We start from the raw sequence: 26,809 nt of genomic DNA, 5'->3' as shown, positions 1-26,809 counted from the left end.
TGGTTGGTCAGGTGTTATTCTGAGTATCAAGATCCAAAAAAGCTTTTTGGACACTTGTGCTGGATACCCTATGAGCTCCTGGGACTAATTTGATGGATCTGCATTTTGGTGAATTTAGAAATGTTTTTAAATTTTAATATTCTATCAAAACTTCCTGTTTGTTTTTCTAATCATTAATTGATACATATGTGATAGAAAATAGCAATTATGACAATTAATTTGGTAATCTAATAATATATTTCCTAGTTTTTCTGACTGAAGAGATAGTCTTTTTGTGTTCATATATTTCTTTTGTCACAATGACAGTGTCTGTTTACATTTCCAGAGCATGACATTTACATTAAATTTAGCTCATGCTTTTCTCCAATGCAGCTTAATGACTAACCCATTCATACAACTGAGTTACTTTCACTATATCAATATCACTATGTCAACTATATAAGTACCTTGCTCAGGGAACTATAGAGGGACATGGGATTCAAACCTGGGTCTTTCAACTGCAAACAGCTGTAAGCAAACAGGCCATTTTTTTATATTAGAAAACAGTCATACCGCTATTCATGTCATAGCTCGGTTCAGAGATGTCTGCATACTGGAGTATAAAGACTGCTGCACATGTTTTCACTTTAATGATGGCAGAAATAGATTACACAACAATTTTAACCACTTTTATACACCACTGAGCACCATTTACAGCTCCTCAATTCATGGAATTTCAGTAAGCAACCTCAAACTACAACAAGGGATAGAATGAGAACAGTCAGTCCATCAAAGTTGCTAATTGGGTAACGTTCCTGCTTTAGTCACAGCAAAGGTCACTGCTCATTTTCTTCCCATCATATTCATCTAGCTTCAATGTGCTGGTGATCAGAGGTCAGCTCCTAGGAGGACTGTGCACAAGAGCTTCCTCTTACAAGCTGATTTCCTCCAGGCCCATCCAGAGTGCCGGCTGCCTCATCACCACGCGGACGTAGGCGGAGAGGGGACCCAGGGCTGCACCTAGCACATTCTCCACTTCATACCCCTGAAAGCAGAAGATCCAATAGAGCTCTGTCACACCAGCAAGACACACACTGTCCAGGGGGCTCGCAGTGATTAGGACAACTCAATACAGTGCATGTCAGTCAATGTTTATCTGACTCAGAAAAGGCAAGTGACTATGTGCCTATCTTCGGAACATGATAGAGTTGTCAGTGCTGCTGAACACATCATGAAGGCGCTTCTACTCAAAGCCCAGAGACTGCTGTGGTGATCGATGACCAGAGATAAAACAGAGCAAGACCAGACAAGATCCACAAGCTGAGGCACCATAAAAATTGTCTTGGTGAGTTAAATAGATGTAGGCAAGTCAGACCAATTTTGCTCCAAGCTGGGAATTGATAATTTTCCCACTGAGCTGCCTCCATCTCGCTTACCTTTGTTCATACTTTTCCCCAAAGCCACATACAAAGATTGTTACCTTGTAAAATGCTGACAGTTTGGCACAAGGCTAGATGCATGACAGTAAACTTCCTACAATATTTCACACATTTATACAGCAAAGCAAAGTAACACACACACATTACATTTATTCATTCAGCTGACACTTTTCTCTAAAGCAACTTATAATGTTAAGCTACTTGCAATTATTTACCTATTTATACCGCTAGGTAATTTTATTGGAGCAATTTAGGGTAAGTACCTTGCTTACAGGTATTACAGCTGGAGGTGAGATAGAAACCTGTGACCTTTGGGTCCAAAGGCAGCAGCTGTAACCACTAACCTACCAGTTGTCCAACACACACACACACACACACACACACACACACACACACACACACACACACACACACAAAAAGGGCAATTTATAGCCACAATCCACCTCACATGCATCTTTAGAGAGTATGGGGAAACCACAGTACCCAGAGGAAACACACGTTAAAGCAGGAACATGGAAACTCCACACAGATTGAGGGGGACTCAAACCCATGTCCAAATGCACAGCCCAGGTGTTGACACACAAGCACTACCTGCTGAGCCACTGTGGCATCAAAGGCAAACCTATGAGGAAACCAGGCTCTGAATGGAACCACAGTTTCTGCCTGTTCATTGGGAGCCCTGGTGCTGCACATGTCCTACACATGTCTTGCACTGTAGTTCCAGGCACACTTGTAGACCCACCTCATGGCCACATGCAGCTGAGCTCAGGACAGACATAATGGTGTCTTGGAGCAGCTGGAAAAGAGGACAGTGATGTAAACAGGCTGTAATACCTCATCCTTCTCTCTATGATATAAGTGAAGCAGTGTCTTCAGCACTGTTCACTAGTGACTCTTTATACAGAGATTATTAGCGCAGATGGCGGTTTTCTCATTTTTTAAGTTCATCTATCAAGGATTTCATTAAGTACTTTAAAAGGTAGAATTTAAGAATTGTTAACCTGCCTCCTAATCCCTACACAACTCTACTGAAGGTCTTTCCCTGCACCGCTTAAATGGCACTCTTAGGACCTTGAGGCTATTACTGACATGACTGAAGCGAGGTGGTCTTAGTGAGGTCGACCCCATCCTGTGGGCCTGCCCATCCCCCTCACATCACATAGCTGTGCTGGGCAGCCCAGGGAGCTTCCCTTCCACCACCACAGGGTGACATCTCACACTATCTCCACAAGCTGGAGGAAACAAGCACCAAGTGAACTGCAGGCTACAGTCTGGTTTTTTCTAACAGCTCTGCTCTTCTCCACACATCCTGAATGTAGATATCATCTGTGGTTTGCTTCTTTTTCACGTAGTAGTCCACATCCGGACTACTAATTTCCAAATTAATTGAACTCATTCAAGCATGATTTATGTAAATACAAAAAAGGTTACCTTTATTTTCACTGTGTACTGGCTTAATGATGGACAGTGTAAGAAAACTTCAAGATGCATTTTCACTATAGGTTTGCCCACTGTGGCACCACAGAGGCCACAAAGGAATTTCTGCCTGTTGAAGAAATTTTTGAACAAAGTAAAACGAAACAAACAAAATAAAGTGAAATTCAAATCCAACATAGTTTTTTCAAAAACATTCCATACTAACTTAACAGGTCAAATATACCCACAGAAGATTTAGTTACCATTACTGTTACTTTGTCTGTACAGAGCTGATTTTATTGTCCATATTTCACAAATGTTATGCATTTAAATAAATGTAGTGTGTTACATCCCAATAACCATACTGAAATGATTATTGTTTTAAACAACAGTTCTAAAACTAGCTTTTCATCCATTCATCTCAAATACTGTGAGACAGCTGTTTACTACCTACTGACAGCAGACTTCTGGTCTCTGATATACTTCCTTGTCATCTCAGCCATGTGCAAGTGTATTGATTTAACCTGTATTTATTATACTTAACATTGCATTAGCTAAGCTTAATTATATAGCATTTGTTTACTTAAAATCAAACCAGAAATAATGATGTTACATAAGTTAACTCTTACAAAGCTTTCAACATTTATGATAAACAGCCATGTAGTGCCTTGTGTGTCTAATTCCTTTACCATCAGACTTGTGTCTTCTCATTTCAAGAAGCACAACAGCTCGTGTTTTATGCACATTATCCACAGTGCTTCAGAATATACTGCATTTAGCACCTTGAATGAGTACCTCTCAACAACTTGAGTCTGAGTATCTGTCATGCAGCACAATGTGTAAGCCCGAATGGTTTGACGATGTAAAATAGGCTGTTAATATGCAACACAATCAATATTACTCAGTTTATTACTAAACAAGAAGAAACAAAAAACTTATTTTATCCTTCCTACGTTTTCAAAAGTATAAATACTGTTGTCTACTTTGATCACCAATACTCTTATGGGTTGGTTGTAATCAGACTAGTCAGCTCATCATATTTCATCTCTGAGCAAGTTGGTTGGATGGGTGTGTCTGATGGGTAATGTACTGTTAGAAGGAGAATGATAGAAATGATCAGCCTGCTAGTGGTGTTGCATTCAGTTTGATGATAAACCAGCAAAAGTAATTTGAAAAGAATGCATTGCTCTTAAACTGTTTAGTGTCACCTGACTCAAAAGTGTCAGAGACATCAAATTATAGCTGAAAGGCAAGACAGCCAGGCCGCATTCACATACTCATATCCATCCCTGCAAGAGATCCTACCGCACAGTTTTAACTCATTGTAAACATTTATTATTTATTCACAGCATCCTCAGATTTTTAGATATTGGCGTTACCACTTTTGATGTTGTTCTGTATGTTTTTGCTGTTATTATATACATTGAATGCAATAATATGCTGTGTTAAATTTCTTATGTCCCTTTGTGGACGCCATGCAGGTTTGCTCTGTTTCTATCAGATGTCCCCATCACACACAGCTTCAAACAGTGTCTGAGTTGCTGGATGCAATGCAGGGGGATGCCTGTGGAGACACCCCGTGGCCAGCCCTTACTTACTGGTTCCCAGGCGCTTCCTCCAACTTGTCACTTCCACAAAGGTGACAGGTAGGCCAAGAGTATGCTGTGCTTTCATCCACACCAACAATAACACCTGCACATGCAAACAAATTTCTTACTTTGTATTATCTAGTATTTTATTCATCTTCTGTAATTTCTATCTGGACTTGCAACACTAAACTGTAGATCTGTTCACTTCCCCAGCAATTAAATCTACTTGCTCAGATAATTTATAACATACTTCAGCTAATTATGCTTGTTCATGCCACAATATAAAATTCATTGCAAGACAAACTCTTCTTGCTGCTGTTTAGAACTGCAGTCCTCCAGTTGACAGCAGGTTGCAGTGACAGCTGTGCACATATTTCAATGTTTCCTTGGGCACGTACAACATGTAATGAGGTTCTACAAGGGGGCAGAATGCTTGGAGAACAGGGCAGTGAGTGGGAACAGGACACTGGGGGACGGGGGGCTGTGGAATGACAAACCTCAAAGAAAGACAATAGCTTTGTCTTCAAGAATTACAAAGGTGGCCCCTCGCAAAGCAACAAACTAAACCAGTGTCACAACAAAGAAACAACTGGCTTTCTTCATGAAAAAATAAACACTGCTATGGCCTTACAACAGTGAGTGTGAGAGAGCAGTGGTGCACAGTCATTCTTGGAGCGCTGGAACGCACCTCGCAGGGTGCACAGCGTGTTCACTGCTGTGGTGGGCCCCAGCTGGTCCAATTGAGTTGGGGTACGATCCAGGTTCTGCAGGGGCTCCAGCTGGATCACCGAGCGCTCAACACACACCACTGCATCTGTGTGCACACACATCACCAAATGTAAAATCTACATGCAACTACATCTGCACTAAACCATACAGAATGGACAAAATAAAGAAATGTAGAAGTATAAATCAAATGCTGAAGTTTAAAAAGAAAATATACAGCTGAGTCACATTAAAGTACACAATTTTCAATATCTGTTAGCCATAAAAGACATCTGAATATTAGCATGTAATAGTTTAAAGTTTAGCTGAACTGTACTTGCAATAGTTGCAAAAACTGGAGATATTTTATCTGCCAAGGGGAGAGTGACGTCAAGAATAATGACAAAATGTGCAGAGTATAGAAAAACTGCATTTGGACACTTTCACATTGATTCACTGAGCTGAGGCTTTTCTTCTAAACACAGACCTTAGAGTAAAGGGGAAAACACTGGACACAATCAAATCCTGTCAAAAAGGACAGAGAGACCCAGAGTAGAACAGACTGCAAAAAACTGCAACATAACAGCCACAAAAATTACCACAAAGCTGAGACTCAATATGCACAAAAAATTATCTAACAAGTTTCACAATGCTTGTATTTATGGTAGGATTACATTTAAAAACAATTTGTGTGTAAAACCAAAGAGGAAAAATACATAATCTGGAATATGAAACAAAAACCTGGACCTAGATTGCTATGAAAAGAAGGAATACAGTGAAATGAACCTTTTGTACTCTAACAGTTTGAAGCATATCCCATGCATCTCAGCAAAGTTCTACAGAAATTACAGTAAAGATGCACAGCATATACTATTAAAATTATTAACCTTCAGTTTTTGCATTTGCACCTAATACATACAGTATGTTTCAAATGCACATATCTCTTATGTGGATTTGTTCTTTTGCAGAGTGACAGAGGAAGTGCAGCTAAGCACTCACTGGTGGTGTCAATACTTTGCAAGTAGAGTGCTTAGAGGGCACATCACAAAAAGAGGGTATTCATTCAAACTGACAAAGCAATAAAATGAAGAACTGTTTGCTCATTTGTGTCAGAACTGTCCCAAACTCAAATTTCAGCTGTCTTCAGGAATTATTTCACTATCCACAAGACAAAGGGGCAAGATTAATTTCATTTCCTGGTGCAGAGCAAATCATGTTTACTTCAAGATGAAAACAGTCTCATGGCCTCTCCAACCATCAAACTTTGTTGTATGGAACACAGACTAAATTTCACTCTTCAAACTGGACTTTCCTTCCTGAAATAAGATTCAGTATCCTAGTACACACAGCATAGGATTTAACAGGATTTAACATGAGGGCATTCTAATGAAGCTTCTTATAAGGTCATCCTGCTCCTTATTAGTTTCTTGATACCCTGATTTAACCCATCTCCACCTCCACCCCGACCCCCCATCATATCTGCAAACAAATCAAACACTGTTCATGAATGCTCTGGACATGTTGCAGAGGGAGATTTCACAAAGTCACATAGCATAAGAGGAAACAAGGCTTACCATGTTCCTTCACAGCATCCTTAAAGGTAAGTTGGCAGATGGAGGGGTCACTCAGTGCCCCGGCCACATCTTGAAGAACCACACAGGAACTGCTCACATATACCCGCACCGTCCTTTGCTGCTCACCCTCGGCAGTTTGCAGGCTGGGGTCCGTCACAAAGAGCCAGAACTCACTGCGGCCGCCGTCAGTGCTCTGGCAACCCCAAAATGCCCTGTGGTTAGCTCAGGTCTTTCTCCCAAAATTTAAACCTGCTTTTCCTGCTGGGCAAGTCATTCATGCACAGAACAAACAAGGAGTGACAAGGGTTGTCATTTCTCTGAACGTAAAGCAAAAAGATCACAAGGAGCTACTCCAACTCATCTGACAACACTCGCTACCTTAGGAAGCAACATGCACTAATTAATATTCTTGTAACACACAATTTTTTTCCTAGTATAGCAGAAGGGGGTTATAACAAAATAGAGATGACCCTGTTCCACATGAATTTTATCAATCAATCCATGAGTATTGCAAACAAAATGCAGTATACCATGTACAGAGTAGTGCTGTGCTGGGTACCATCACCTTGGTGGCATTAGCTGACCTATGACCTGAGAAGGTACAAGTCTCACTCTAATCACTGCCATGACCGGCATGTATAAGGAACCCCCTACTGACAGCAGTAAGAAAAAATATTACCCCTTCCTATCTCACAAATGCACCAAAAAAACACAACATATGAAAGATGCTTGAAGGGCTCAGAATAGAATCTCAAACAAATATGAATGGGTTCTGGCTAGAATGGAAAGTGTAGAACATATTTTCTTCTCTTCTGCACAGACAAATGCAATGTTAAAGGGATAAGATAAAGCAGACTGGAGAAATAGATGTTTTTATTCAAATTTTAAAAGGTTATTTAAATTTAACATAGCATTTCAGGCATACAATCTGTAATTACTGAGTCCCTGCACACACTTCCTGTATCTAATCTTACTCACAGGTACTAGGAGAGCTTGGCTAGAATATTTTAGTGCAGGATTCTGAATATATTAAACATTTAGAACAGAAATTAATAGCATAAACACACATGCAAAATAAATCTTGCCAGTGGTTCTCGGTCCTGGTCCTAGCATGTATGACAGTTTTTGCTCCAGGGACTGCTTAATTAAGTTGTCTTGACACTGAATAAAACAAGTATGAACAGCAAGATTGTATTAAACTAAATGACTTGGACAATGGCTGAGGACAAGATGCAAAGATCTCAAAGAGCAAGTTTTTAGCATTGGAGCTTAGAAAACTGCCGCAGATGCTGAGAAACTGTCTTCTTAGTCTGATGTGTGAACTTAGTAGGTTACTGAATTGACTGAACTACAGCACATGTGAACATTGCAATCATAGATTAAGACACATTTTAAGCAAAAAACACAACTTTAAAAAAAAATTACAGCTACGCAAGTTCTGAGTAACTGCTTCTACAGTCAGAATAAAATTGGCATACACAAGGGTCTGCCAGGATCAAGACAAAGAAACAGTATTACACCACTTTTACAGTATTTTCTCTTTATATGAATAAAAGTTTCTTTTGCTTAGATGTTCCAAAGTGGTAACTTTGCAGTTGCATGCTAAGAAAACATGAGCAAAATAATTAACAAAAGTGTCAATGTTGGTTTTTGCATTTTCCATTTTTTAAATTTGCATGAATTATGAAAAATTATGTTTTGATGTCAGCCTATTTATTAGACAACTAACAGATCACAACAAAATACTCAAAGATATCATTAAGACACTGAGCAACCTCTGGGTATTTTCTAAAGTCCCCGGGTCCATATTTATAACAAAGGAGCAACAAGCTTACCTTCAGCCTCTTGTGTATGACTGCGGCAGTAAAGGTACAGCGATGACTGTGGGAAACACCCTGAAATTAGATTTAGAAAATGACACATTTATATACCAGAAGTTTATTGATAAAGCTAAATTAGGTATCTTTTCATGCACTGTCGCTATCTCTTTCTAGTGATTAACACCTAGTGCCACCCCACAGTATATGTGGATATCATCGTGGCATCACATCTGCAGCAGGACAAAAAAGGACAACACCTACATTAAAATTTGAAAAGTGTTTAAATTGTGCCAACTGTCAGTCAGCTACTTTAGTTTAAGTTCTCTTTGCAAATCCAATGAGGAGTTGTAAACCTGATGTGACTATACATTAAGACATGGTTAGAGCAATCACCAGACAACTGGAAGGTCCTGGGTTTGAACCTCTGCTGTAGTACAACTGAGCAAGGTATCTACTCCAAATTGCAGTAAAACTACCCAGATGTATAAATGGGTAAAAATTCCAAGTAGCTTAGTGTTCAAACCTTGCGCTGTACGTTGCCTTGGACAAAGACTAAATGTAATAAATGAATATCTGAACCCAACATTCTTTATATTCTGACGATGCCTGATTCAGGTAATTACTTACAAGTGAAATAAAATCTGGTGGCTTAAAACATGTTTCTTCTGAGGTAAACAAGTTAGTAACTGAAAGCTGAATAAAGCTTGAAATTAGATCAGTTTTGTTGAGAGAAAAAAGTCTGTATGCAGGTGTGAGTGCACATGCGGACATGTATACGGGCAAAAGCACTGTGTCTGTGTGTGTGTGTGCGTGTGTGTGTGCGCGTATGTGTGAGAGAGCACCTGCACGTAAGTGATGTGTATGTGCATGTGCATTTATGTATTACAGTATTCCCAAATCTTTTTGACCCATTTCCCTCCTGAGCTCCTTACAGCTTTCCAGGTTGGTACTTTACCATGTTATTTTTATCCGCATGTTTTTTTATTAGTATGTTACTTCCAGAAGTGAGTAGCAGTGGAGTAAATGTAACAGTTACTTGCACCTTTAAGTAAATTTTTGGAAAAGCGCTACTTTAAAGAGTAGTTTCTGGCATGTACACTTTTTGCTTTGACTCAAGTATCTTTACAAAAAAAGTACTTTCACACATTTATACATAGGTTTACTCCAATGTTTCTATAACCTATTAATTTGGAATTTTTAAAAAATTTTATTTGCTTTTAGCATTCTTTTCTTCAAGAAATCATCACTACACCGTGGTCTTGATAGATAAAATAGTAAAATAAACCTCCTTACTGTCCCCTGTGAAGTTTATTGGCTTCTGTTTATTAATGACAAATCAGTTTATTGTTGTTTTGTTGTGCCTTCATCAAAATTCAAATGGTGGTAGAACAGAGAAAAATGTGTTTACGTACATTTTTAACTAGTTTCTATTAGATTGTGTCTAAATTTTTATTTAAAGGAATTGTTGGGTAACTCACTCCTAATTTATAGTTACACATGTAGATTGTGGTAACAAATAGTTGTAGTAGTATAGCAGTGTAAGCCATCTAGCACTGTAAGTCACCTTGGACAAAGTGTCAGTTAAATAGTGAATAATAATAACTGACTGTCAGTTTGCTGAAAGTGTCTCCTAGATGAATAAAAGTAGACTACTGACAAGTTGAAATTAAACACTAAGTTTAGAACTCAGCATTACAAATTTCAAAAGAGGTTATTTAATATTTCTTAATATATTAATTAAAAACTGCAGGTAACGTACTAATTTCATACGTCTCATGAGATTGAGACTGAAGGCCAGCAGATAACCTTTGTTTTGCTGAATGGTACATTTTCCTTCACTGGAAAGACTACTCCCAGGGTAGTGTTATGACAAATGTGCACCTATGATTACGTTAATGTTACAAATGTTTGAGTACTAATTCTGTGAAATATAGCATTTTTTTATAGTTTAATAATGAATGTAACTTCTTGGAATATTGTGAAAACAGTAAAGCTGGATAGTATTTTCCCCACTTCAGTCTTGTTTGACACCACTTCCTCCCATTGGACCCAACAGTGTGGTCACATTATGTTATCCATCCTAATAGAATGGCTACAAATCCATGTGCACTTTACATCTGAGCTGCATTCTTTTTCTGCCAAAGAATGTCAACCTCATAGTACAATAACTCCACGCCAACTCTAAAAAACATTGCAGTAAAGTTTCGCTCTTCTCCTGTTGTGTGGCTAACTTGCTAACTGTTCACTAACAAGTTACATTGAACCTGCACATCTGTACAATACAATACAGCACAATTTGTTCCTATACTGTGTTTTATCCTGAAAAGACCCTGAGCACTTCCATCAGGTGACAGATAAAACAAATGACAGCTACTGGTACTGGAAAGTCATTTAAAAATTGTTAGGCAACATTTACCTAACTGCAAAAAAACTAGCAGTATTCGTTGTATTACATTTACATTTATTCATTTAGCAGACACTTTTCTCCAAAGTGACGTACATCTCAGAGAAATACAATTTGTGCATTACATTAGGAGAAAGAGAGACATAGTTGCACACGTGATTCTTAAGTAAACCTAGTTTGTTTCTTTCCACTTTATATACCGATGTTCATCGCATGAGTCAATGCATAAAACGCAATAGATAATTCCTGATCACGTTCCTACATATTTTTTTTTTTTTAAAAAGGTACACAAACATTCACGTACAATACAGGAGTAGCAGCTGTGTAAAGGCTTATCTGGGCATGATCATAAAGTTACGGTGCATGAACATTTACACCATACATGAGCTTGAGAGATCTTGGGCAAAGTGAGTCTGGAAAAGGTGAGTTTTCAGACCCTTCTTAAATGTGGACAGGGTTTCAGCGGTTCTGAGTGAGAGGGGGAGGTCAGTCCACCACAATGGAGCCAGAACTGAGAATCTCCGTGCTTTACCTTTCGTGCACAGGACCACCAAGCGGGCAGAAGTAGACGAGCAAAGCGGTCTAGTTTGGGTGTAGTGGTTGATCAAGTCTTGTAAATAGCTAGGAGGAGTTCTATTGGCGCATTTGCATCAGTATGTGTGTATTAAAGCCAAAGCCAATAGTTGCTTCTAATTTCAGTGTCTTGAATCACTGTCTAGTTAGATAACTATGAAATCAGCTTGAGTGGCTAAGAAAAGCAAGTCCATATAATCTTAGTGTTTCACCTGTCTTTGAATCTGAAAGCGTCTGAACAGACCAACTTTTTCTAGTTGTTAGATATTTGACTATCGTTATTTTGTGCCTGTGTTTTATTTTGTGTCTTACTCCTGTAGTATAGTTACCCTGCGGTTTAAACTCTCAAATAATCATTTTGGATAATGGCATCAGCAAAATGGAAAATGAAAGCTATAACTTCATTTAAGGCAGCTAGTAGCGTATCGGTTAGCAATCAAAGGGCACAAGTTTGGATGCCACCTCATACTCAACAACACCTGATCGAGGTACTTAATGTGTATTTGTCCATTAAAGGTTCGCTGCCATATAAATAGTGAACTATGTAGTTGTACGTAGGTAAGTACATAGAATTAAAATGATAAACTGCCTTGTAAAATCAATAATAATAATAATAATAAACAGATTGGTTTACAATATCTATTTGTACAACAGATTTAATGTATTGAAAAGAGGAACTAAAACAGTACACTCTAATTAATACCATTAGTGATTCACAACTCTTGAAAGTACTTAGAAACACTTAGAAGTACCCAGAGCTGGGTAGAGTAGCCAAACACAGTACTCAAGTAAAAGTTCTGTGACTTGAATAGTTAAGTCAGGTTTGAATAGTTTTGAGACCACATACACTTTTACTTTTAGCAAATTTCTGAGTGAGTATTTTGGAAAGTCACAGAACTTTTACATGAGTACCATGTTTGGCACCTCTACCCATCACTGGTTATTTCTATAGGTAGCTACTTGAATGTGTGCTGTAGGAAAATGCTGGTATAAAACAAACAAGCTGTACTCTGATAACTCTGTGTCTGTATGAAAGGTCTTTGTTGGCAAAATGCACTGTTTACTCCGAGCTACATGTTGATTTGGAGAAAGTACATACTGTAAGTGTTTGTGTGTCTGTGTGTGTATGTATGACTGCGTGTGTGAAAGTGCATTCAGAGCAGAATTCTTCCACTACTCACCTGCAGGACCTCCTTCAGGCTGTGTGGGACAGCGGGTCGGTAGAGCTTGTGACTGGACTGCCCTGAAACCACCTGCACAGCCTCCTCTCCGCGGTCAGCCAACAAAAGATAACAGAATCTGGGAGCCTGGAGCTTGGCTGGGTCCTGCAACACAGACAATGAACTCACACTTATTAAACTTCCTTTATCACATTACACACGTATAAAACAAGTCACAGCTTTCACTCAACCACTTACACCTTACATATAATTTTAAATTATATTCTCCAACTCAAAGCAATTCTCTCTTTTTTTTTTAAAAAAAAAAAAATCAAGGGTTCTGGGACTCTTTGGGGGTCTGCAGAGCACAGAACTGCTATGAAAATAATGCCTAACTAAACAGCTAAAATGAACTTATTAGGGCATTACTTTCTATGACTTAATTCAGTGTGAACATAATTTTCAGTGCAATAAATTGAGGACAGTATTTTCCCCAAATTCATTTCTGACCATTTTTCTAGGAGGGGTCCTTAGCTTTCATCACATTCTTAAAGGGGTCTATGGCCTAGAAGTAGTCAACAGTTCAGACTGGTTGTGAAGTATTGGTGACCACGGTCAGGCCCACAGTCTAACCTTTTAGCTCTGGTATTACACCATGCCTCAGAGTATGCATCACCTCAGGCTGGTTCCACAAACATGAGAGTGATTTTACTCCAGCTACCTGTGCAGTGCCCAGAACAAGTGCAACTGAGTACCTCTGGGGTGATTTGCAACATTAATGTTTTGACAAAAAGATGGCAGGAACTGTGTGACACTATCAAGTCTGCATAAACCAGCACTGCTTTGGAAGGTGTCCAGCTTGAAACCAAGGTGTCATGTTTACTGCTCTACTTGAAACTGCACAGACTCCTCCACTGTCATTATCTCTGACAGACAGACAATGTTGTGCATGGCACCACATGGTCTGCTACACAGCAGGCAATATCTGTGAACATGGGATTGCACCATGGCATTATAAAGGCAGTGGACAGTATATACTTGTATAGCTAGGTACACCCTTTTTTACACCCTACAGTGCTAAAACGAAGGAAAAAAGCTATGGAATTTGAGGCATATTTTCAGTTAGAAGGAAATGCACCTCCCAGCTGCCGAGGGTAGCTCCATGTGTTCTAGGGGGGATGGAAGGGGGCCACAAACTGTCAATCAGGCTGAACAGCCAGGCAGACCTGTGAAGGGGGCGAGAAGAGCAGGTGGTCAGTGTGAACTGGCTTCCTGCAGTGACCCCAGACTGCTCACACTGGACAGGGTCTACTGAACAGGGACAAAAGGAGAGGGGACACAGGGAGAGACGTGAGCAGAGTCAGAAGAGACGTGAAAAGACACGTTAAGGGGAGAAACAGGAAACAGGTACAAATAAAGAGAAATAATTCCAGAAAAGAACTACATTGCGTAGCTAGCCCTACGTCTCAGTTTTCTGACACTCACTAATTCAAACTCTCAGGCCTATAGCTCAAAACGTATAAAGTAGAGAAAACTATTAAAAAGTGTGAGTAAAACTAATTCGACTATGAGAAAATCCATCAATCCATTTTCAATAGCTACTTGTCCCAGTTAGTCTTGCAGTGGTCCAGAGGTTATCCTGGAAGCAATGGGTGCCAGGCTGAGGCGGGGTACACCCTGGATAAGATGACTAGTAGAAATGGTTGGCAAAATACTCTATTAAAAAAAAATAAAACTTCTAAAAAGAAAATATACAAAGATAAATTATAAGGCCACAACCACAGATTAAAAAAATTAAGCAATTATGAGATAGATATTTACTGGGCATAACCTTCCTATTAAAACTGGATGACAGAATCAAAAAGGATGACCAAGAGAACAAACTGCCGAGAAACCAAGAGAACGACATTTCTGACTGATGGGTAAAAACAAAGCATGAGTAACAAAGAGACTGAAATGGCGAAGAAATAAAGCAGCGGGGACAAAGCCTGCTCAGCACAGCTCTGAAACGGATCTACAGCCAGTTCCTTCAAACTCCAGCTCTTCATCTAGCACACACCTCATTCACGGTGACACAGCTGGTCAGTGCTACACCAGGAAGTCACGTCCTTACCCTCGGGTTTCTGCAAGACTACATTACAAAGGGTGTACTAATGAGCTCTACTCCTACTTGCTCACCTACTACAACCACTCACCTGTGACAAGCACAAGACCATGAATGGACAGAATGACAGCAGGACAACATAAAATAATGACAGAGCAACACTTCAGTGAAGGGAGACATTAGAATCAGACTGGAAGTAAATAAATAATCACATTCAAAAAGGTAGGAATGAACGAATGAATGAAAATAAGGAACAAGAAAAGAGAAAGCAGCACAGAGAGCTGAGGAAAACAACTAATGAATGAGCACTCAGAGCATGTAACGGCCATTAGGTAGAGCTCTTGGAGCAGTCTGTCGCTGAAGGTGCTCTTCTGTTCAGCTGGTATGATGAACAGAGGGTGAGAGTCACTGTCAATGATGACTAAGAATTTAAGTGCCATTATTCCTTACATTTACTGTGGATGGAAACACAACTCTGTGTGTGTTTTCATGAAGGACAAGGGATGACAAATCAACTGGCCATTTTATGTCTATCGTACGTAAGGATTTTGTAGCACATAAGGTGCAAGTAGGTACCATTAAACCTGCCATTATGGCCTGTAGGGGTCTGGAAGAGCTGTACCTGTCGTCATAAATCCTGAAGATGCACAAGTATACTAAGTTCAAAGTCACTTGTCTGGCATTACATCCACAAGCAGATATACTTACATTCAAGAGCTTGAAAACAATAGCACGGAAGATAATTACAAAAATGCATGAAAATCTTTTATTTGTTGATAAAACAACAGATTTTGAAGAAAAACAGTTGAAAATGTGGTAATCACAGATGAGCTGACTTACAGATGACTCAGAGATGATACAGTGAGTAGTGCCCAACATGCAATAAACACAAGATAAGCAATGAACAGTGCATCCTGCACAATGAGTGATGAAAAACATGCAATGAGCTGTACAGAAAACCAAGCAAACAGAGGACAGTGCATACGGTTATCATCATTTAATGCACTGAAACCTTACACCAAGGCATGTCACAGTGCTAGACTTTTACACCAAGAGCCTTTTGGTTATTTACTCAGTTTAAACAACAGGATGTTTCAGCTGGGGTTGTATTAGTACATTGATCACTGGTAATTCAGAAGGAGAGCACAGTAAATCTGGACCTTAAGTCTGCAAGACAGAGATCACAACTGGTCACTCTAAACTGCCTGTAGAAAGAGAGACTGCGTGTGTGAGGGAATGTGTGCGTGTAGCTACTCAGCCACCGACTGGCACCCCATCCAGGGTGTACCCTACTAAGTCTTGCACTCCGTGGTTTTGGAATAGGCTCCAGATCACCTCGATCCGATTTGGACAAGCAGTTAAGGAAAGCGAGTGAGTACACTTCAAACACGCTAGTCATATCACTATAATCACAGTGTGCAACCTGCTGTGAACGTGAACGTGGCAGTCAAGACCCAGGAGGACCCACTGAAAGTCATTAGACCTGGAATCTCAGCTCAAACCTTGTGTAGCTGTGCCAGTCTGCCTGGAAAATGATTCTCAGAGGAAACACTAGCACAGGACACCAAAACAATATTGACACAAGATTTATGGGCCTTGTTGCCATGTGTCTCCCAAACTGACAAACAGGCTATTTATAAAGAGGAGAGGCAGCAGAGAGAGAAAGTTCATGTTACTGGTGACTACATGGCCATGCACATGTGACGGGTAGCACTTAGGTGCACTGGGGTAACAAGGACCCGTTGTGTCTAATGTTGCTCTGCAGCCTTTTCTAAATGGCTTCACGGAGACAGTGTCTACAAGCCAGCCTTCCAGTTCAAGAGCAGGTGACACAAGCTCTTCCCACCAAAGAGAGTGAAAAATTCTGGTGCTCACCTTGGCCATGTGAGTCGCTGTACCGGTTTCACAGCCTGGAGCACACAAAGCTGGCCCTCCCACTTCGCAGTGTAGTGAAGCAGGTTGCCATCGGCAGAGAGAATGATGTGCAGCTGGACCTCACTGAACACTCCGTAGCTGTCCTGGACCAGCAGGCACACTCTGGAACACAGAAGTGGAACCTTAAAAATTTACATAGAACTAATTAAAAGCACAGTTTTTTGTAACAAAATTAATTATAACACATTACAATGTTTGTGTGTAGCTACTTGCGTGGCGGCATGGTGGCAGAAAAAGTAGCGCTGCTGTCTCACAGCGCATAAGTGGTGCGAGAGAACGGGGGTTCGATCCCTGCTCAGCTTGTGTGGAGCTTGCATGTTCTCCCCATGTCTGTGTGGGTTTCCTCTGGGTGCTCTGGTTTCCTTTCACAGTCCAAAGACATGCTGTTCAGGTTCACCCATAGTGTGTGAGTGACAGAAAGAGTGTGTGTGTTCCACTGATGTATAGATGAGTGACCCATTTTAAGTAGTGTATCTAGAAGTGTATGTCAATTTGGTGAATAAGGTGTGCGGGCTGATATCACTACATAGAGTTCATTGGAAGTTGCTTTGGACAAAAGCGTCTGCTAAATAAATAAACTTAAACGTAATTTGTGCTTGCATGACTGGACTAAGAAGGTGAGGGGAGTCCAGTTAGGCAAATGACCAGTGTTTCATATACATTTTCAACATAGGGCAAGCAAACCAGTGTGGGCTAAAAGCTGTCCTCCGATATGAGTAGACTTCCAGAACTCAGCATATAAAAAAAGTCCATCTTAGATAAACAACATAACTTTTCTTACAAGTTGTCACAACTTTGACAAAACCGGCTTAAATGGAACACGCTTACAAAATAGTTATCTTTCAAATCCCAAGATCATTTTCTCAACACAATGTTCACGTGCATTCAATAAACACTTATTTGTGCTTTAATGTATAGCTGTACATCTTGCTCTGGCTCAGCTGCCAGCGGTGCAGGAAGGCAGGGATTTAAGTAAAGGAAGTGCAAGAGCCCAATCAAGGCCACTCCCAAAAAAAGGTTCCCAGAACTCAGCAAGGCTGTGAAAAAGGTTTGGAACAACCAGGTAAATATGACTCAGGGTTCTTTCTGTGCCGGATCTGCCAATACATACATGCAGCAGCAATCTATTACGCTGTCTCTGCAGCAGGGTGGGCAAACACAGTGGTAGTAAATTGCACATCAACAAAACAGAGAAACATGTAAAAGCATTATTTCAGGAAGAACTCTCTCTCTCTCTCACTCACGCACAGACACACAGACACACACACACCACCCCCGCTTGTGTAGGGGCACGCCCCTTCCAGGCTCTCCCGCGTGCCTGAAGCACTGCCAGGCACATTGAGCAAATGCACACAGGGGAGTAGAGAAAACAAGAACACATGCCCCCCCCGTGAGCCTAACATCACACCGTGGAGCGCTTCACCAGGTTACATCTGGTCAAAGGGCGAGGAATGACCGAGGATAAGCATACCAACGGGCCCTTTGTCACTGCACAGTTTACCAAGACTGAGCGAGTCAACAAAGCACTGCAGCGAGACATGCTGAGACGAACGAGAAATGGGCTCTTTGACCTATGGCTGCTTTGTGATATTAGGCACAAGGGATCCAAAATCAAAAGTCTGTAGGTTCCTAGTTTTGGCTCTGATGTAATGGAATAAACTCCCGTTGGCCCTCAGAGATGCTGAATCCTTTTCAACATTCAAGAAGAGTCTTAAAATGCATCTCTTTAAAACTCATTTCTCTACGTATTTCCTAAGAGTTTTGTAAACTTGCATCACCTCAGCTATCACGTTCACTTTAGTATTTCCTATCAATTGCATATGGAGCTACTAGCGTCATACATGCTGACAAAAACGACTGTATAGGACAAACTGCACTTTCAGAATTGCGTGTCTGCATCTATAATTAATCATCTGTTGGTGAAATGCACCATCTTATAAACACATAAATCACACCTACAAATATGTGTGCACGCCTGTGCGTGTGTAAATTTAAGTCAATGACCTACCATCTGCTTTCAACCCTCAGAAAAAGTAGTGGATTGGTTAGAAGCTCAGCCACTGAACCATCCTATGAGGTTTTCTCCCCATCACACATGGGACAAAGCAGCTCAAAAGACAGGAGACAAATGTGTGCCTTCACAAGAGGCATGACAAAACCTGCCAAATTCAAACTGTATACTATTTGCACCTGAATGCTGCAAAGGTGCTGAGCAGTAATGTGCTGTAACCTGACAGCAAGTTAAACTAACTTTACATGATTTCTAAAGTTTTTTGAGAAAATTAATACAATCCTGCACAAAATCTGAGTACTTAATCAGGTGTCTGACCTCTGTAGTGCAAAATGTAACTCACTGGAGAGGAACAACAAAAATCAATGTCCATCTTGCCCTGAAAGCTTTGAGGCTATCCTGCCAGCATCGCTTTGTCTGTAGAACCAAAGGAGGACAGCGTACAGTGCTGTGCATGAGGGGCCTCATCGAGGGGCAGAAAAAGGCAGCACTGTCCATGAGGGGCCCCTGTGGGGCTAGGGATAGGGGTAGGAGAGCTGGAAGAGGTCTCCAAAGAGCCTTTTCAATGCCAGCTCTCTGTGGATACCCCTGTATTGCCAGCCCTGCCTACAAGGTAAACTCACAGGAGCATGAAGCACAGTAACATGTGTGGGCAGGCTAAAGTAGAACCTTTCATGTTTCTGTTAGGACTGATCATGAAACGCAGGAAGTAATAGCCCCACTAGTGTCGCTGGAGTGGTTACAGGCACATCACACCTAGACAGCGTGCACAATGAAACCACATATTCTTTACTCATTTATAACTCTAACTGAAAATCAATTATCATTTTCAGCAGACTTCAGCTTCCATGAATCCTCAAACACTCTAAAATTAATTTGTTTGTACTCATCCTAAATTTAGGACTGTAAATATGTGTTCCCTTTAGAGCAGGATCTGAAAGGCATGTTGGAGAAATGTGTGCAAAGGGACCTATTCCTGAAGTCACCAATAAATAGTGTACGTGATGGTAGGACAAAGTTCAAACGGCAAACCTCCTTGTCCAAACAGCTCAGGTATTAAACCTCAAATCATTTCCCTGCAGTTTCATTTTAGAAAAATCAATCACACGCTGCAAAATTCTACTTCTGCCATCGCTCTCTGCAGCTGAGGAGGTTACATCACATCTCAGACTTAAAAAAATCATAAATGAGCAAGTCTGCTTTCTCCTTGTGATTTTAACAGATGACACAGGGGATAAAATGCAGTTTGCAAGGTATCTCATGGCAATAGCATGTTCACAGAAATATTCGGGTTCCCTTTCAAATAGTCCCTCATGAAGAGCTCCGCCCCCCGAAACACAGAGATCTCCCTCATGGCCGTTCTCCACTTGGCCATGGGGTGGTTTGGAGAGTTTGTTATTGTGAGTAATCGCAGGAATCCGCAGCAACTCCACGCCACTTACAGGAACCGTAGGCTGGGAAGCTGGAGAACCAGCCCCCCTCCTCACACACACACACACACACACACACACACACACACACACACACACACACACACACACACACACACAGAGTGGGCGGGGTGCTGCCTGCAGTTACGTCTACAACCCAGAGTACAGGGACTGATGATAAACATCATGCTTGTAACCAGATCCTCACAGCACATTGTGTTCCCTCTCCCACATGAAAACAACTCGCTTCATCTTGCACTGAGTAAACACTTAATCCTGTTGTTTATTCAATTTGGGCTTTGGGTAGAACTGAAAGTAAAATGACGTCCGATTTTCTCCTATTTGGACCTGAATAAAGTGAGACAAAGCGTGTTGCTGAAGCTGAGAGAGCTCCACAGAAAACATGGGAATACTGTGAGCTCCAGCAAGAAGCCACAGCCTAAGCCACTGGAAGGACAGGGGGACCCAATTACACTTATGCTGAACGTTTAATTCACGTGTTTACACAATCACACTTTTAGTACGATGGTTGCAGGTTCAACGCACAGAGTATCTTTCCATCACAGCCTTTCAGCAAAGCACTTAACCCAAACTGCTCATTGGAAATATTAACTGGTGTGACTGGTTACCCTTAATCTTCTCCTAGCCCTCCTCACTTTGGACAAAAGTGCTGGTTAACAGTTAAAATCACTGGTTTTGCCATTTCCAGCAGGTCCCTAATGTTCAGAGGCTCTCACTTACTCAGAAAAGTAACAAATATCAGAGGAAAAAGGTGATTTCAACTTGAAACTGGAAAAACAAAAAGTTGAAAAACAAAGACTGGGTACACTAGTAGTAGTTTGCCTCAATGATACATTTTATTTCTATAATTTAGGAATATTATTATTAGTTTATTTTTGGACCTCTGCAAGTACCTTCAAGTTTCATCAATTTGTACAAGGATTTCTCTGTTTTTCTCACTGTATACGAAAGTATATCACTTAAAACATTAATCAGTAGGTTTTTTATTAATTTATTAATTTATTGTGCATTTCTTCACAGCAACTTACAATGTCAAATTAATTACAATGATTTACCCATTTCTACTGCTGGGAAAATTTTTTATATCAGTTTAGGGTCAGTACTCAGGGTTCTGGATCCTTTGAGTCCTTAGAGAAATAGAATGCACATATAACAGCGAACTCAGTTATTTAAATCACTGTGAAAGACCACCTTTTTTCAGCAAAGGAATGAGGATGGACACAGAGGTAATCAAACCTGTGTCCTTTGAGTAGAATGTGGCAACTTTTACTGCTATTCTACCTGGTTCCCTACCTTTAAAAGTGTTTAAAGTTGAAATATGTTCATATAACCTACATATGACCAATATGTAAATAAGACCAATGAAGTTAGTGTGCTGCCCCTAAAAGTGCAGCTCTGCTGTCCCCACAGCCACAGCACTGTTGCACAAAGCTATAGAATAACATTCTGGAAAAAACCTGATAGATGGCTGAGAAAAATACAACTGGCAGGAAGTGGGTGGGGCTTCTGTGCTCACACCCACTCCATTGAAGCCATTGTTCCTTGGAACTGTGCCTTTTATTCATGCGGATTTATGTGACATTTTAAAGCTAACATCTAACAGACATGGTGTGTCTGTCACTGTCAAGGTAAATCTATATTTGCCTATAGGTATGGCAAGAGTATTAATAAAGATTTAAGTATGAAATCGACAAAAATGACAAGAAAGTAACTATGAGAATGTGTAGTGTGTGTAGTATATGTATGTAGCAGCAGGTGGTGTAGTGGTTTAAGATGCGGTCTTGCACTTGAAATACCAAGGTCTTAATCCTGTCTCCTGCTGTAGTACCTTTGATCAAGGTACTTATCCTAAATTGGTCCAGTAAAATTACCAGCTTTACAAATGACCTAAATCACTGTAAACAGCTTAAAATTGTACATCGCTTTGGTGAAAAGCATCAGCTAAATACTACATGTAAATGTTCTCCTATTTTTCAGGGGAAGCAGGTGGTAAAGTGGTTGAAACTGCCACCCTGCAGTCAAAGGACACACTCCTTCTGTAGTGCCCTTGAGCAAGCTATTCACCGTAACTTGCTGCAATAAAAAAAACCCTGCTGTAAAAATGGGTAAATCATTGTAAGCACCTTAGTGTACAAACCAAAACACCGAAAGCAGCTTTGGAGAAAAGAATCGGCTTTTAATTGAATATAAATGTAACGCTCAGATATAGGTTAAAAAAGCAGTACCAAATATTTTCTGTTTAGATATTTCAGGTCAAAAATGTTCATGTTTGTCACTTAAAGCAAAAGAAAAGTTGACCTGTGTAGCTGCCAGGAAACTCGGCAGTACCCGCCTCCTTTTCTCCATTTCCCATAAGCTGCCCACTGTCCTGTGACAGAGCAGACATCCAGGGGAAGGGAGCGCTGCCCCTAACCAGCTGCAGCTGGATCTCTGCACTCTGCTGGAGGGGTGGTGTGGTACGGGGTGTGGGTTGAGGGGAGGGGAAGGGAGGAAGCATTTCCTGAGCATGCTGCTGGCAGGCCTGGGCTTGCTCGGCCCTCTTCTCCTCATGTGTCACGCGCCACAGCTACGCAACGCCCTCCTCTGACATCACTGGCGCCATCAGAACTCCCTCCCCCGCCTCTCAGGGTGGGGCCTTCTGTGTTTAGAGCGTCACACACCACCGGTCACTTGACCTGGCTCTGCTCCAGCCGTGTTCAAGCGCCCCTCCTTTCGCAGCGTGCGACTCCTAGCAGGGTTCAGGGCTGAAGTTCACGTGTTTGTTCTGTGCCGAGGGCAATGAGAGCAACACACACTCTCCATCGCATCAAGCATGACCTCTGCGCACAGGTCCCGCAAACCCACAAATTTGTGGGAGAATTCCTCAACTACCGTATAATACTCACAGCAGTCACATTCTCATCGGGATAAGGATGACTGTAGAACATGGCAAAGCAAATAGAATATGAAAAAAAGACAATAAACTTGATGTCCTACATTTACTTATTTAGGAGATGTTTTTGTCCAAAGTGACTTCCAATGTATTCTATGTAGTGTTATCAGCCCACACATCTTATTTCACCAAGGTGACTTACACTGCTATATACACTACTTACAATGGGCCACTCATTCATACATTAGTGGAACACACCCTCTCTGTCACTCACACACCATGGCTGAACCTCAACAGCATGTCTTTGGAGTATGGGAAGAAACCGGAGCACCCAGAGGAGACTGACATAGACACAGGGAGAACATGCAAACTTCAAACAGACTGAACGGGGATCGAATCTATGTCCTCTCGCACCACCCAGGCGCAGTGGAGCTACTCGCTGTGTCATCGTGCCGCCCTATGTCTTAAATGTGGATATTTGACAGACGCTTCCATAGCAGTGCATGTGAAATAGAGCTTTTTATGTGTTTGCTAATATCAGCTCTATTTCAACAACAATGTTCTCAAGTTTCCCTCAGCTCAGCTACAGCAGCCCTGTCGTTAATTATAAATATGAATATCCTGTCATGCAAAAGCAACAGGACACCGTGTTCACAAATGCTGTGTTACTCTGGTGCCAAGGAAACACTCCTATTCACATGACTGAAAGAAGACATTGTTTTGTCACCTTTGCTGTTTAAAAACAAGAGCAGCATCATCTCCGCAACCACTCTGGATGGGCAGCACACAGAAAAAAATGGAACAGAAGAGAACTGAACTGAATGAATTGAATTAAACCATTACTGTGCTGCCACACACACTTCCCAATTCTTACCACAGTTACTGACATTGCTGATGATTCACATAACAGTCCCATTAAATGCTGCTGGAGCCTAACTTATCCCATAGACATCTGCGATCTTGTACATCACATTTACATTTATTAATTTAGCTGACACTTTTCACCAAAGCAACTTATAATGTTAAGCTACTCAAAGATATAACTATTTACCCATTCATCAGTTTTCATTGTTTCAACTTAAAACACAGCTCCTTAAATTAATAATTACTGCTGTTTTGAGGACACAGTCTACAACCACAAACCTCAACTAGACTCAACGACTAGTGAAGAAAATGTTTGATTCATGACAATCTAATATCACATCTGAACTAGCCGAGTTGTTTCACCTGGGGCCTAACAGAAATAAACTATGAATAATTATGAAATTATTAACACCAATACTTAAATCATTCAGGAGGAAGATTGAGGAGTGACCCAAGGTGAGCATCACTCTTGTGTTTTTATATGTGCTATTTACAGAAATAGTGGCTGCTGAAGGATAACAGTGAGAGACCGGAGCTCCCTCCTAGTTTCATGCTGCCAAATTCAGTAGACCAGAGTCGTACAAACAGCGTTGATAAAATGAAGATCCTTAGACAAGCATAAATAAACCCTTACACATCATTTAGCATTAAAGGTGTTTATAAAGGTACACAGCATTTCTAAGAATATCATGTCCACTTGCTTTGCACACAAAGTGTTGTTGGGAACTGTCTTTATATCATAAACCTTTTTATGATAAAATTATCATAATGTCTCCATCCACTGTACTGTGTACCGTGTCTCAGACCCTGAGCGCTTGAGAGATCACCACCACAACCATTCATTGTACAAGCAGTTACTGATGATACATTAAAGAAAGGGCTACATTAAAAGACAAGTGAGAAATAATATTTTATGTTCCACCAAAATTTGCTTGGGTTGCCATTGCTGTGTATTTTTTGTTTGGTTTTCAAATAAATTTTAGGTGACTTTTTTTTTTGGCCAGGAAACCCCATGAAAAATAATGTTAATTTGATGCCCTCATGATGGGAATCTGCCTAAAAAGGTGATTGCAAAAAACAAATTTTCCCTGTTAAGCATGGGACAAGGATAAATAATTTCCCATCAAAAAGGACAGAATGAAACTGCTGCCACTGATCACCAAAAATGACACACAAATCAAGCATGAACTGGTTCAATAATTTCTGAATATTCTGAATCAGAGAATGTTTTACTTTTTTGATGAAATGAGAAAAATACTGGTGAAAGAGTGATGCAGTAACCTTAAGGGCAGCCTGAAAGCATATCTGGGAAACTGGAAGTGAGCTCAGCCTGGACTCAGACAGCACTCCACTGACCCATCTGTGTACTGGAAAGTCATTTATGCAGTACGCAAAGCTGCAACAAGTGTCAAAAAGAGCACAACAGACTGTTTGTGTTGGCATTGGTAGCACTTTCAGCTTTTTCCACACTAACAGTAAGTGTTTATGTACTTATTTATTACAAGCCATAACCTTTTTTTTGGGACTTGATCTAAATTACATATAAGTTGTTTTTTACTTTGAAAACTTTTTTTTTTTACTCAGCAATTAGCCAAAGTGGAGGTGGCATATTATATGAATATAGAGCATTTCTGAATTTACATTTTACATTTCTTTATTATTTCCATAACCATCCGTTATGACGACCTTTATATTTCCTATGAATTCCATGTGCAGATACTTGTGTAACGTGCACTGGCAAAAACAATGGTACTGGACAAACTAACAGTGCTTTGGCAGCTGTGTTCTGCACCTACAGCTCTTTGTGTGCTGTGAAATGCACTGTTGAATGTACCGAGTTGTACACTGCTTTGGTGTCTGCTATACAAATAGACGTACAGTACAATAATTTACCCATTATACAGCTAAGTAATTTTTACAGGAGCTATTGAGGGTAAGGATGCGTTCTGACGAGTAGCCTTCATCGGCGTCAGCTGATCCTGCCGAAATGCATCTGTCACATATCAAGAAATAAGTATTTCGGTCAGCTCATGTGTGCTCTCCCATCTTTGCTTTACTTTCATATACTATACCAGAGGGTTCTGAGCACCCAAGCCCTTAAATGGATTCTTACACTAAGCTGAGTGCATCTTCTGTTTTTTTCAATATCTCAGTAGGTCCAAATTAACAATGGTCTTCATTATTCCTGCTACAGACTCTTTCGCTACAAGACATTTTTAATCACTCAGTGTTACAGTGGCAGAGCTGGGAATATCTGTATGATAAAACAATACTATTGCATTGCAATCAAAAAAAAAAAAAAAAAAAAAAATCACATTTTCACAAAAACTGGAGAAATGTTCTTAGCTGTACCCAAAAAATGAAACACAGAGGTAAATGACATGAACTACTTCACGTAAAATGCTCTGCGAAGGAAGGTCTCCTAACCCTAAGGCATTATACTAAGCAGAAATAATAGTTCTCACCAGAATAAAGGCAAATCAGTGCTTACCTTGGCCGCATGGCATGACATAGGCAGATACATAGCCACAGAAAACATATTTAGAATAAGAGCAAAGAAGTTGTGTGAAGTTATGTACAGAAAACTCACACCCCTGATTTGTTCACTGAATGTGAAGCAAAACAGCCTCCATGAGTTACCTGATGATTCTGTTTACTTACACTACTTACAGACAGAGTATGTCAATACTTTTATGGAAACAATCATTTTGTTAAATATCAGCCCCTGCTGCACTCACTGTAGAAACTTATTTAATGTTTATCATTTCAGGTTGCTTCAATTTACTGATCTTTCACTCTGGTTTAGTAAACAAAAATTTTGCTCATAATGCCCTTATCCAAGTTTTTTGTCCACATTACAAAAATTCTTAGTGATTATTCCCTTGTACTCCAAACATGGCCCATTTAGGGTTC

The 26,809-nt window shown here is 40.4% G+C and overlaps 1 protein-coding gene across 7 annotated transcripts in view; it reads right to left on the bottom strand.

Annotated features, from left to right (window-relative positions):
• Positions 1–607: 607 nt before the first annotated feature.
• Positions 608–26,809, bottom strand: part of spidr (scaffold protein involved in DNA repair) — a 74,079-nt gene continuing 47,877 nt past the window's right edge. For all 7 annotated transcript variants that reach the window (XM_018750914.2, XM_018750915.2, XM_018750919.1 and 4 more), the window contains 10 exons: positions 16,639–16,800; positions 13,798–13,885; positions 12,681–12,824; positions 8,538–8,597; positions 6,703–6,895; positions 5,112–5,237; positions 4,433–4,526; positions 2,850–2,964; positions 2,161–2,214; positions 608–1,024 (listed from right to left, as the gene is read on the bottom strand). In XM_018750914.2, the coding sequence (XP_018606430.2) occupies positions 911–1,024; positions 2,161–2,214; positions 2,850–2,964; positions 4,433–4,526; positions 5,112–5,237; positions 6,703–6,895; positions 8,538–8,597; positions 12,681–12,824; positions 13,798–13,885; positions 16,639–16,800 (1,150 nt within the window). In that variant the 3' untranslated portion in view covers positions 608–910. The remainder of the gene's footprint in view (positions 1,025–2,160; positions 2,215–2,849; positions 2,965–4,432; positions 4,527–5,111; positions 5,238–6,702; positions 6,896–8,537; positions 8,598–12,680; positions 12,825–13,797; positions 13,886–16,638; positions 16,801–26,809) is intronic.

This window comes from Scleropages formosus, chromosome 16 (genome assembly GCF_900964775.1).
Source record: "Scleropages formosus chromosome 16, fSclFor1.1, whole genome shotgun sequence".
Taxonomy (NCBI): Eukaryota; Metazoa; Chordata; class Actinopteri; order Osteoglossiformes; family Osteoglossidae; genus Scleropages; species Scleropages formosus.
The sequence above is the reverse complement of the archived record's forward strand: the minus strand, read 5'-3'. Positions and strand labels throughout refer to the sequence as shown.